Source organism: Schistocerca nitens, chromosome 10 (assembly GCF_023898315.1).
Source record: "Schistocerca nitens isolate TAMUIC-IGC-003100 chromosome 10, iqSchNite1.1, whole genome shotgun sequence".
NCBI lineage: Eukaryota > Metazoa > Arthropoda > Insecta > Orthoptera > Acrididae > Schistocerca > Schistocerca nitens.
The window spans coordinates 115,072,619-115,086,592 of NC_064623.1; the positions used below are offsets into that span (position 1 = coordinate 115,072,619).

The window sequence follows — 13,974 nt, forward strand, 5'->3', positions numbered from 1 at the left end:
GCCAAGGTTGTCTCACCATGAGAATCTTCATCTGTTGACTGCTGTAGTCCTCAATACGAAGAAATTTTATTTTATTTTACAAGGACAAGCTAGGTTGTACTTACACTCAAGAGAGAAGTTGTCTACAACTTACATGATTATTGTAGGTTACTGCCAAAATGGTTTATACAACAAAAATCACAGCCAATTTCCTTCACCATCTAGGTCAACTTAGTCCTTGCTCTCCATCCAGTGGGCTGAATGTGAATAGGATGTTAGAACTGTAATATTCCTTCTTCTTTTATACTGATAAAGTCCTTGTTGTAGGTTACATTCTAACAACAAAGCCATGTGCTCGAGGTCTGTCATTAGAATACCTTACTCTTCTAGTCTCGACTATATGATTCTATCAAACTTCCTTGGAAATTAAATCTATGTGCTGGACCAGGACATTAACCTGGGACTTTTGCCATTTGCAGAGAAGTGCTCTACTGACTGATCTGTCTGACTACAACTTTTGACACTCCGTTACAGTCTTATATCCACCAGTATAGCTCTCCTGCAAGAATTGATACTTTGGAAACATGGTGTAGCTATAGCCTAGGGTAGATCACAAGTCATACTTGGACAGTCCTGTTGGTAGGACACTTGCCTGTAAAAGGCAAAGGTTGCATGTTTAAGTCCCAGTCTGACATGCAGTTTTAATCTTCCAGGAAGTCTCAAATTGGTGCAAACCCTGTTTAAGAATGAAAATACATTATGGAAGCAATGCACTTAAGCTGTGGCTAAGCTTCATCTCCACAGTATTCTTTCTTCCAGGAGCACTGGTCGTGCAAGGTGTACAGGTGATTTTTTGTGAAGTTTGGAAGGTAGGGGTTAGATATTGGTGGATGTAAAGTTGTGATGGGGTGTCATAAATTGTTCCTGGATAGCTCAGCTGGTAGAGCACTTGCTGACAAAAATCAAATATCCCACATTTGGAAGTTTAAACTCCATGTAAACTATGGGGCAGAGTGAAAATTCATTCTGGAATGATTCCATCATTGCACCCATGACATATTATCTGGTTTGATATCTACCTCAATTTCCTCTTTTTCCAAATCAGTCTGTTTCTCAAATATCCTTTTAAAGTTTGCTACCCTGACTCCTTTGGGTTCTTCTTCTGCTGCTACTGCTGTGATCGCATAATTTTGTCATATACACAACCGGAAATTTATTTTCTGAGCTCTTCGCCTGTTCAAGGCTCAGTTTTTTTATAGGGCTCTACCTTCTTGCACTGTGTATTCCAATGGCTGCATGTCTTTGTATGGTCTCTTGCTTCTTAACTGCTGAAGTAAAATAAAACAGCCTTTCTCATTCCAGTAGATACTGCATGTGTAGTGATGACTTTATTTCTACCTGAGACCACCACAGTCTCAGCACTGTAACAAGATGAAGGTCTTTTACACTAGGTAGAGTATACACAGTATCCACCACAGTAAGTATAAAATAATTTCGTTTCTGTTGCTGAGATTCAGCCCTCTCTAGACAAAGCAAGCCCACAGAATCATGAAGAGCCTCTGTAAAGTTTGTAATGAGTGTAAAGTATGGTGTCACGTATCGATACTACCACACGGGCTTCGAAGGTGGCAACACAATTGCACGATTCCATCAGACACTGACAGCAATCGTGGAGGATCCAGTGGACTGATTGGAGCACACCCACTGAGCGGCCAGATGGTCCTCTCACAATTGGAATCACTTCACTACATGATGCTATGCAGACGCCACCTAGACACGGCTCTGGCATCATTGTTTGTGCTTTAATTCAGACAGTCTCACTCTTGTTGCTATTGTATGAAATGGACTCCAATTCTTGCTGTATTATTTTTAATGAGTCTTTGTACACTTGGAGAAATACAAGTTATGAATATATTCTGTTTACTGTGTTAACTTGTTTGCTAATCATTTCTGCTCCTGTCCACTTCCATATGATGACATTTGCAGCACCACTTTGTAGCCCATCTCTCCCTACCATTGTGTATGAAGTTGCATACAACATAAAGAAGGCAGTGATTAGCTGAAGCCCATAGTTTGTCTGTGATGTGTACTTGAATGCTGCAGTTGGAATAATACAGCCCAGAAAGACAAGTATATATGTTCCAGTCCTGGTCAGGCACATTATTTTCATTTGTTACACAAATGATGGATACAATGTATACTGGACCAAAAGTTGAACTCTCGTTCAAGAAGAAGGAATACATTATAAAACTTGGAATTCACCACATATTTAAGCTGTCTTCCTTACCAAAAGCAGAAAAAGACTTTACCCATCACTTGGAACTTGGACGTTTCTCCGACAAAGAGGATAAAGGAGACTTTGGAAAGGAGGCAGGGCACTCTGGGCACACAATGGCAGGGGCACAAAATAGCCAAAGATCCAATTACAAACAAGTTTACCAGAATCCTTTTTATTTATGGAATGCATTAAAAATAATTTACTACTAGAGATACAAATTAGTTGAAAACATGTTCTGGTCAGTTACAGTACTTTCATTTTACTTTCTTATAAAAGAATTTAATCAAATTGAGGAAAATATGCTTCAAATTGCTAGAACACAAAAACAAATGTACATTTCCTTTTTATGTAGATGTGCTTTTGAGGTATATAGCACTTCTGTTTTTCAAAAACAAATCAAAACAAAACTGACTGATGAGTACACATCATTACAACTGCTCATCGATATATAGGAACAGAATGTGCAAGTTAAAAATGTTGACATAGTGTGACACCTCAATTGGGCCCTCTTCTTGAGGGTGATATTTAGAGAAGCTTCATCTTACTTGCTCATGAAATTCAAAGCACCTTAATTTATAAAAGTACCATCAACGGTCCTGTGTTTTGAGAAAATATGAGTGTCTTTCGTAGAAACTTGGCTCCATAATGCAGTGTCAGTTTACTAAATAATAAACTAGAAGCCACTCACGAAAAGCTCTAGCATTGCTCTTTTAATAAAATTCTTTTCTTGCAGATACAAAAACATTTGGTGATTACCATTCTGACAGCTTATGGAATGTTGTAAAATTAATGAAAAAGTAATTTTTAAATGGTGTAACATTGTAAAGTTGAACACAAAACTGTGAAAAACATAACAAGCATACATTTACATTAAAGGAGCTGCTTTAAATGCTTGGGAGAGGAGAAATAATAAAAAGATTGAAAATACAGAGTGTATAGGTAATATGTTCTAAGAAGTTACTAAAATTCTACTGCAGTGTTGACAATAAGCAACGGTAGCATCAAAGAAAGACTGTTGAGTCAGTTGGTCTGTATGTTAATACTAAAGCAAACAAATTTAACATCAATAAACAATACGTAAAATAAGGGAAAGGCAACCAGTCCCCTACGGTCGATTGATGTGTGATGCACAGACACACATAAAAGAAAACAGTGTTCACTAACTTTCAAGTTGTATCTCTTTTTTGGCGTGCACGTGCGCGTGTGATTTTTTTTTGTGTGTGTGTGTGTGTGTGTGTGTGTGTGTGTGTGTGTGTGTGTGTGTGTGTGTATTCCAGTTTTCCCAGCTGTCTGATGAGTAATGGCCTTTTCTCATATGCATATTTATACTGTTATTATCCAGTTATTTAAAGTTTTAAGCTGTGTATACATTTTCACAAAAGATCAATTATTCCATAATAAAATTACATGAGATTACATTCCTTGTTTGGATTTTATTCATAATCTGAATATAACATGCCTTTAATGACTCAACACTGTTTTTTCAATGTTTTGTCCACAAGTACATTCTTTTAAATGTGAGTCTAATGCAAATTCTGATCATATTTAAGAAATGTTAACATTTCATGTTCCTTGTCTCCCATTATGTTGAAACATAATAACAGCATGAAAAATAAATATTACCATTCGCCACATAAAGGAGGCATTGAGTCACTGGTGTTCACAATGAGAAAGAATGCTAGAAATATTTCAGATTTTGGACAAATTCCTTCTTCGGAAGTAGAAAAAAACCCAACACACACACAGCCACTGTCTGCAGTCTGTTTTGGGCCTTAGCACCCAGATACAATGGCTGTGTATATGTGAGCTGTGGTTGTGTGAATGTCTGTGAGTTTTCAGCTTCTGAAGATGGGCTTTGTCTGAAAGCTAAAATATTTCCAGCATTATTTTTCATTGTGTCTGTCTGTGACTCAGCACCTACTCTATGTTGTGAGAAGCAACCTACCCTTTTGATATTGTTGTTTATTCCATCCTGGACTTTCCATTGTTTGATTACGTTAAAATGTACACAGTTCACGAGCATACGTATACAAGTTTGTACATTGCACAACCACAAAGATTAATCTCAGTAAGACATTGGTACAAAATCGAATGTGCTCTCAAAGAAAAATATTCACCAGCAAGATGAACAGTATTTCTTATCACCTAAGAGAACTGTTTGTGGAGATTAATGTTTACAATAGGCGAGAACACCAGGAACTAACTGATGCTGCTATACATTTGTTGGCAGAAGCAGCTGCCTGGCACTCTGACTCAGTTCCAGTAACGGTTCCAGTTCCACACTGTCACATCCCATCTGCCACAGTGCACTGGCCAGGGTTTCCAGTTTATTTGCTATAGCTGCCAATGCGATTGACTGTACCTCAGGGACTGCATGAAAAATAATAAGACAAACAATTAAACGTGACGTAGGAGACTTATACCGACATCTGTTTTAAGGGGATCATGTAAACATGTGACGATAAAATGAATGGTGGAAGGAGTAAACATAACAAATCACTGTGTAGTTGAGTCAATGAGAGGTACATAAATCAGATTGAGAACACTGCAACTTTCAGATAAATCTTTATCAGCATTAACTGAAACACGTAAACTTGCACAATGAGGTATTATGGTATAAGAGATTTCATTGATCAAATGATAACAGGATTGGAAAGGTTATAATGGAAAGGATACAAACAGAAAACAGAGCTTAATTTTGAAATCCAAAACTCTTCAGAAACAGCCTTCTTATGAGAAGACCGAAACTCTTTGTATGCAGGATGAACCAAAACTCTACAGACAAACTTCCAGAAGTGGTAGTCTGGTAAACATGGACTCTTAAATGCACACTATAAGATCTATGAGCTCTTGCTCAGTGGAAGAGATGTCGTTCACAGTAGCAAAGGTGAACAAGTGCTCATAGCTCTTAAGGTATGCACTTTAGACTAGCCCATGTTTACTGGACATTTTTTCCTTGATTTGGTCCATACTATCACCACTGAAAGTGTATTCGTGGAGTTCCGTCTCACCCTGTATAACTGCCCAGTTCACCAGGTTTCACGTATGAATCAGAGGTATGGACATTGACAAATAACGACAAAAATAGTTTAAGAAACGTTGCTCAAAAAGTACACTGTACTGGAAGCATTATTACAAGGAAAAGATATAGTACAACTTTTTCAAATTGCAACAAATATAATGGATAGGAGATATGAAGAGAATAGTAAAGGACAGAATATAAAATAAAATGCTGAAAAGTGTGATCCATGCTACTAGACATAAAGGGATAACTAGAAGAAGATAAATCGATGACAGGTGATGTAATATAAGATCTCATTCATGTGGGCTCTGGAGAAGGAAAAGAGCTGCAAAAAACTGACAAACATGGCGGAAAATACTGTAGCTGAAGAAGTCAAGGCTTACCAAGGGCTGTAGCACTACAGAAGAAGATCTCACTGATAACAGATTTCCATTATGTTTAACTAAAATAATATCGACTGTCATATTAAGAAACCGAAGAGAGTGTACACAATGAATGAACATCTCCAGATGGGGGAGTAATTCAAATGGCTCTGAGCACTATGGGACTTAACATGTGAGGTCATCAGTCCCCTAGAACTTAAAACTACTTAAACCTAACTAAGCTAAGGGCATCATACACATCCATGCCCGAGGCAGGATTCGAACCTGCGACCGTAGCAGTCACGCGGTTCCGGACTGAAGCGCCTAAAACCGCTCGGCCACCACAGCCAGCGGGGAGTAATTGATAATGCTGTACCACAGAGACTGACACTGAACTCATCTTGTTCTTGTTGTATAGGGTGTTTCTGCAAATTTGTTCACTTCAAGCATTTTTGGAACCGTTTTCCACCCAGATGAATTGTGAAAAAGAACTCACTAAAGGAAGTATGTCCTGGGTTCGTATAGCTACATTAATTAAAGAGATCTTGGTGCCAACTTCAGTTTTTTAAACTGGAAATTAGTAATTTGTGCTGGTAATACCATAGTTTTAAAAGAGAAAAAAGTCGACAGTGTTTCACTGTTCAAAATCTGATTACTAGTTTCAGAGCAATTAAAATATTCAGAAGTTAGGATTTATCTGTTTTCCACATAAAATTGATTGCTGTCTTATGTGGAAGTTCATGATTTCATAGCAAAATACATCATGTCAGATAATTAGGAAACAGTGAATTGCACCACTGCAGTACCAGCATAAAGGGGGCACAGAGGAAATGTAGCTTTCATTGTCTCCACTGTTTACATGTGTTGAGCAGTGATTTGTTTAAAAAGTAAACTTATTTCACAAACTGGGGGAAACTAGATATGCTACTTACTTATGGAGAATGTATCCCAACAGATGGTGTCCAGTGAGAACGGCAATTCAGTGGATGTGCAAAAAACTGATATGGGAATGGCACTGGAAAACTGCACAGAGGGTAAGGAAAAAGCCTGGAATAATCATAATGAATGTTCTGTCAGCTGTTGCTCATAATCCACATGTTAGCTCAAGAGAAATTGCGAGTCCCACTGGAATAAGTCAGCCTAGTGCTGTTGTCGCAGAATTCTGGCATTCAGTTCCGATGCAACATTAGGACTATATGTTCTTTCTTTGAAGAATTCTCTTTGTTGATGAAGCCACTTTTAACAGTCATGAAAAGCTGAATGTATGAAATATGCATTATTGGGACACTGAAAGTCTATGGCAGATTGAGTGTAAATGCGAACGTTTGGTGTAGGATTATTTAAGACTACGAGATTAGTCCTTACTTAATTGAAGAAACCTTAATGGGTAAAATATATGTACAATTTCCTACCAAAGTGCTACCAGTTCTCCTAAAGAGAGCACCACATCAGATATATAAATGTTATGTTTTACCATCATAATGTGTGCTCTCGCATGTGGCTATGAAGGTGTTCACAGAGTTCTTTTCTGGTAAGATTGGATGTAAAGGCATAATCAGTTGGTCCATATGTTCACTCAGTTTGATGCTGATGTACCTTCTCCTCAAGGGTAAATTCAATTTTGAAGTTTATGCAGAAGTTCCAACAACCAAATAGCATTTAAAGCACAGCCATATTGCAGCGTTTACAATGAGATCAGAGGACTCTCTTCAGTTCACACATAAGTCCTTGAATGAGTGAGAGCAAATGTGTATTGAAGTAGGTGGTGGGTATTTTGAATACTTGATGATATAGATGGAATTTAGGGAAGTGTTTATGACCACATTCCTTTGTGATTTTCATGTTACTGTTACTGGTTTAATTTTGCAATGTAAGTGTGTATCTCAACATTAAAGTGATTACACAAAGTTATTATTTAATAATATTTATACTGAAATCCTGTGTTTTGCAGATACATTCAATTTCTGATGTACACCTTTCTTTCAAAATTCTGGCAGAAATAAGACCAGAATTGTTGCTGCAGTTAACTGCTGAATGATCCTTAGATGCCACCTCCATTGCCTTCCAGTTTTTGAGTTAGTTCAGGCACATGTAGTCAAGTATGATTAGTATCAGTTTCCAATTAAACTTATTTGCACTATTCTATTTTTGTAAGCAGAATTTCTTAACTTTGTCAAGTTGGAGAGCCCTGTCAGCCTGACGCAACTGTTCTGTATAACAACATGAACTTCCACATAAGACAGTAATTGGTTTCATATTCAAGACAGATAAATCCTACTCATATTTTGAAGAGTGAAATGCTGTTGAATTTGTTTCTTTTATAACTATGATACTAGCAGCAGAAATCACTATTATTTCATTTGAAAAAGTGAAGTTGATACTGATACCTCTGTAATTAATGTAACTATGAAAACAGACTATACATCATTTAATGAGGACTGTTTCAAAATTACTTTGGGTGAAAATGGAGTTATGATACTTAAACAGATGGGGAAATGTCTGAAGAAAACAGGGTATCTGAATCATCCTGTACCTAAAAATATCTGCCATCATACACCCAAGAAGCTGGAATAGTTCTCTTTTGCTGATGCATTCTACAAAATTGTGTGATAAAGATAATATATGACTTCCACACTAGGTCCTCTTGTACATAGTGCGTAATACAGTTGGGCATACTAGAAAGAGACTCACAGTATATTTACTCTTTCATGAAGTTAATTTTCAACGATCAGTCACAGAATTTCAAACACAGTTTGATAGGAAAATGTATCATAATTGTAAACTAACTGACTTGTTCCTCATCATAGTGAAAGAATACAGTTTTAACCTGTGGAACAATCACATGTGCAGTAACCCTTCAAAATTCAACAGTTGCAATTAAATTAAATGAGAAAAGCAATTTGAACTAATATCGATACACACAATAAATAGGACATTTAACATCAATGAGAGTTTTAGGGGTGATTCTGAAAGCACTTACCTGAATTTTCTTTCAGTTTGGACAGAGAATTTTCAGATATCTCCTGTATGTTAATTTTGTGTCTAATAGCTTCCAGATCACTTTGTTCACAGCATATTATGAAGTCATTACTAGCTTGTTCCAGTTGTCTGATGACAACTGAAGGCTCTTCAAACATATCTGCTGCTGCCTCAAGAAAAGGGTTTCTTACTGTTGTCGATGGAGGAATGAAATAATTGTCATCAAAGCAGCATAACCAATCCAACACCTTTGTGTATGCTACTAGGGCTGAGCCAAATGTATTTGTCAGAAAGCTGTAAAATATTTTAATATTTTCCATTAAGGCACAGCTATGGAAATATCACAGAGAGCAGGAAGCTTTTTATTTACTATCTGTTCCTACATGTAATTTTACATGCATGGCATTGTTAACAATGTATAAACTCTTTGCGATTACAAATATTTTACAATATCTTATAATTACTATAAATGTTTCTACTACATGATTGTTTCTTACAACACTATTCATGTTAAATCCGAGCTATATGGGCATTCTTGGATAAACTGTTGTTTGAGTCACTTTTTAAAAGTATCCCCTGACAACATCTTAACTTAATCTGGTTACAAATTATAAAAAACAGTTCCTTTGACATAGGGGCTTTCTGCTGTTAAAGTTAATGTTCTCTTAACCATGTGAAAGTCAGTTTTGTGCCTTGTATCATGATTGTGAATTTCCATACTTCTTGTTCTTTCACTAGCATGATGGTTTCCAGCTTATACATGGCAATTACTGTGAGACAATTTAATCTAGAGAATAGGCTTGTGCAGTATGTTCATTGTTTTACCTTTGCTATGATTCTCGAGGCCCTCTTCTGCATTACAAAAACCCTTTTCATATTAGTGTAGCAAGTCCCAGTACTATTCCATTACACAAGAAAGTGTACAGTAATCCAAAATATACAGACCTTAGGGTGTCAGAATTAATGTATGGTGATAATCTCCTTAATACATATAGACTGGATTTTTTCTGACATACTCAACTTGCTGCTTCCACAAAAGTCAGTCATCTGTGTATAAACCCAAAAATTTACATACAAATGGGTTTTTGATATAATTTTATTGATCACAAAATTTTTCCTATTTGAAAAACGGTTTAAAGTGAGTAACATTTGTTTTTCCTATGTTGACTTTCAAGTTGTCTCTCTGAAAGTGAGCTCTAGCTATTTCAATAAAGTTTTGAATCTCTTCAATTAGGTTGAGCTCACTGCCTGCAAAACAGACACCAGATATCCCATCAGTATGCATATTATCTAGAGAACTTGGGAAATCATTTACATAACATATGAATAGAAATTGACCTAAAATTGAGCCCTGAGGAACACCAACATGTATATTTCTTATTCTTGACCATTTCCTCTCCAGTATTTATCCTTACCATGTGTAATTTCTGTTCGCCGTTGTCTACCTTTTCAAATATGTTTCTAGCAACTGCACAAGTTTTTCAGTGACTCCACTCATCACAATTTTTGATAAGAGGATATCATGATGTGCTCTATTAAAAGCTTTGGAGAGGTCCAGGAATACTCCCACTGCTTGGGACTTTTCATTTATTTTTTAAGTATATAATGGACAAATTGTACAGTTGCTGACTTGGTACTTCGACCTCTTCTGAAACCACGCCGGAAATCACTGAAGTGACGAAAGTTATGAGACCTCCTTTTGCCCAGCATATTGCAGCACCTTGATGCGGCATGTACTCAACAAGTCACTGGAAATTTTGTTCAAAAATATTGAGGCATGCTACCTCTATAACCATCCATAATTGCTAAAGTGTTGCAGATGCAGGATGTTGTGCACGAACTGAACTTTTGATATTGTTGGGGTTCATGTCAGGTAATCTGGATAGCCAAATAATTCACTCCAATGGTTCAGAATTCTTTGAAGGAACTGTGAACAACTTTGACCTGGTGACTTGGCATATTGCCATCCATAAAAATTCCATCATTGCTTGGGAACATGATGTCTATGAATGGCTGCAGATTGTCTCCAAGTAGTTGAACATCCAGAGAACCCAGTCCATTCATGTAAACACAGCACACACAATTATGGAGCCACCACCACCTTGCACAATACCTTGTTGACAATGCGGGTGCATAGTTTCATATGGTCTGAACCACACTCAAACCCTACTGTCACCTCATAACAACTAAAATTGGGACTCATCTGACCAGGCCATGGTTTTACAGTCATGTAGGGTCCAACTGCGGTCACGAGCCCAGGAGAGGTACTACAGGTGACGCCATGCTGTTAGCAAAGGCACTAGTATCAGTCGCCCACTTCATCACAGTGTCCTAATGGGTACATTTGGCATATGTCCCACATTGATTTCTGTGGTTACTTCATGCAGTGTTGCTTGTCTGTTAGCACAGACAAATCTATGCAAATGCCACTGCTCCCAGTTGTTACATGGAGGCATTTGGCCACTGTGTTCCATTTTAAGAATGTTACTTCTTATTTTAGTTATGTTGGTGGATAACTGCCACAATGTTAAGGATAAGCTGGACCCTGAATCTTTCAATGCCTGTGACATGCTTATGGCACATTTTATACATCAGAAGTTTTTAACAGGGACTTTGGAATGCCGTACTTCAGTTCTAGTATGCCACTAGCTGTAAGGACTCGTAATCTTTGTAAGCCTAATGAGACTGAGTCTATTTTTGTATGGGTTAAAGGTGATGGTTGTTGTGCAAAAGTAAAAACTGTAGCTGATTTTACAAAGTAGTATAAGAATTAATAAAGTTCTCTCTCATGAAAATATAGTGTAGATAAAAAAAAAAAAAAAAAGAAAGAAATCTACACACTGATCTTGCCAAAAGCTGACAAGCGATTCTTCTTGATGTTGTAGCTCTCAAGGGCATCCTGGGTGTGCTCTCTGCATGAGTCACCTCAGGGCTGCTCTGTGAGTTGTTCTGGCACTAGTGACGTCATGGTCCAGGAAGCGGTGAAATGTGTTTTATTCATCTTATAACGTACACAATTTCAGAACATATGTCTGATGTGCAGGAGATGTGTCAAGGTTACAATTTGCTTATTTAAAATTTTTTCACACTTACAATAATACTTTGTGGAGAGTTTACTTACTTGAAATTTGTCAGACTTACAGTATGTACATGTACTATAACTATCATAAATTTTCATTCCATTTTAGGGATCCAGTTCAAAGTATCACTTTGTCCTTCATGAAATCTTCCACTGAGTAATAACATCGTTCAATTAGAAAATCATGTAACTTGCTTTTCAAAATATTTATCTTCATATTTGTTATGTCACACCCTTCTATTGTATTGTGAATTTTCATGGCTATATACTGAGGAGTCTGAGCATGCAGTTTTAAGCAATGAGGGGGGAGCATAAAGTTCTCTTTATGTCTTGTGTCGTATGAGTGTTCAAAATGATATTTTTTTGAATAGCTCAGCTCTGCTGCGTACAAAAAGAACCACCTCAAAGATGTATATAGAGGGGACAGTTAATATTTTTTGGTCTTTAGGTTGCACAAGACTGCAGCTCTCTACTGGAAGTGGTTACATGTAAGCTACAGCTATATAAGTAATGAATCTGGAAAGATGGCTGCAGTCGTCGTGCAGCTGCATGTGCAAACCATTGGAGGGCTTGCAGGGATGCCATGTTGTTACAGGAGGAGTAGGTGGTCACGTGGAACTCTTTATAAGTCAGTTGACAAGATATCAATTACTACTCAGGGTCAATTGGGGTCCCAACATGCTCTTCATGGGCCATCTGTTTTTGTTGGAGGAATTTTGAACTTTATGTTTACAAAGACTGTTTAAGAATGTTACTTTTGTTCAAAAGAAAAGATGAATAATTTCATCAATGATCTAACTGATGCTGTGAATACTAGGAATTTAGTATGAGATAATATTCCTGAAGGTAATGTGCATCCCAGTGTACTCTCAGGTCACCTATTTGACAAATCTGTTGGAGATAATGGTCTGTATGCTAATGCTTGTGAGGGTGTGTGTAATAATGTTGGCAACACTGATTGTGGTAAAGAATCTTTGCCTTGTGGGCAAAGAATTATGGAAGAAACCAGTACAAGGAGCTCTGAAATACGCAACTCTTCTGTATGTTTAGGAGCTCTGGCACCAGTGATGTCATGGCGCAGGAGGTGATTGTGCACTTAAAAGGAAAGTAAAGTCGGTGAGCCGTGTATCGACTCGTGCTACACCTTGTGTTTAGATTGCATTGGTTTTCCTTTTGTTCCCCTGACATGTTTGTTTGATATGTTGTCTGTCATTAAGTGGCTGCATGGTTGTCTTTTCCCTCTGCTATCGATACCTGCGTTTTTGCTTCTGGGAAACTGCTATGTAGGAAGTGAGATCTTTGACTGGTGGTAACCTCGTGTGGTGGCTCTCCAGCGCGAAGCTGGCATGGTCGGTTGTACCGAGTTGCAACGTGATGCATGTCGGTTGTGTACAAAGAGTGGGTTGAGTTGACGGAAAAGCTCCCCGCGTGTTGGTTGTATACAGAATCGTCCCACAAGTAGTTGCTGTTCATTTCACCTTGGTGGGACATTAACAAGCTTATTTAAATCCTCCACTTCAACACTGGAGTTAAAAGAAGACACCTAACATGAAGGAGCGGTCACTACCCGTCAACGTTGCAGAGAAGACGTGAACTCCGGTGACAGAGCGTGTTGTTGCGTGATTGTGGCGTGCTGGGTACGCTGGCGACGTGTACGCAGTGTATTGCTATAAATTACTTGATTGCTGTTAGTGGCGTGTTTGAGAGGCTGTTTATTGCCGTACTGCTAGTTTCTGTAAGATATGAATAAAACATTTGTGAAAATCTCAACTTGACAGTAAACTACTAGAAATTTGGCCCCATTTCCCAACTTGTGGTGTGGCTTGTAGTAACCGTAACTGCTGTGTGTGTCAGTCAGAGAGTAACAGTCAATGTTAAGAATAAACCAGGCATGGACATAGAACATTGTGGACTCGTAACATTTGTGTCTAATTAGTTCAAAATTCGTGTGTGTATGGTAATGATGCAGGTGTTAGGAGTACTGTTGGGTACAAAGAGAGCTAAAGCATTGGGAAGTGCAGAAACTGAGCTCCACAATATGCCATGTTTGGGACTCCTGTCATAGACATTGATCCCCATACAGTGAATCATGCAGATGCCATTATTTGTGCAGACCTATGCATCATGACTAGAGAACTGGCTCTACAACTACCGGAATGATACCACCTTCAATCACCAAAAAAGAAGAAATGTGAGGCAGCTCTCTCTGCTGCCAAAGCCACAATCACAGTCTTTTCGGATAGCATTTGCACCACTGTCTTGGATGTGGTGCCAG

At 37.9% G+C, this 13,974-nt stretch overlaps 1 protein-coding gene across 1 annotated transcript in view; it reads right to left on the bottom strand.

Annotated features, from left to right (window-relative positions):
• Positions 1 to 2,453: 2,453 nt before the first annotated feature.
• Positions 2,454 to 13,974, bottom strand: part of LOC126210434 (uncharacterized) — a 196,928-nt gene continuing 185,407 nt past the window's right edge. Inside the window, exons 17-18 of the mRNA XM_049939667.1 lie at positions 8,622 to 8,914; positions 2,454 to 4,627 (exon numbers count right to left, since the gene is read on the bottom strand). Coding sequence (XP_049795624.1) covers positions 4,470 to 4,627; positions 8,622 to 8,914 — 451 coding nt within the window. The 3' untranslated portion in view covers positions 2,454 to 4,469. The remainder of the gene's footprint in view (positions 4,628 to 8,621; positions 8,915 to 13,974) is intronic.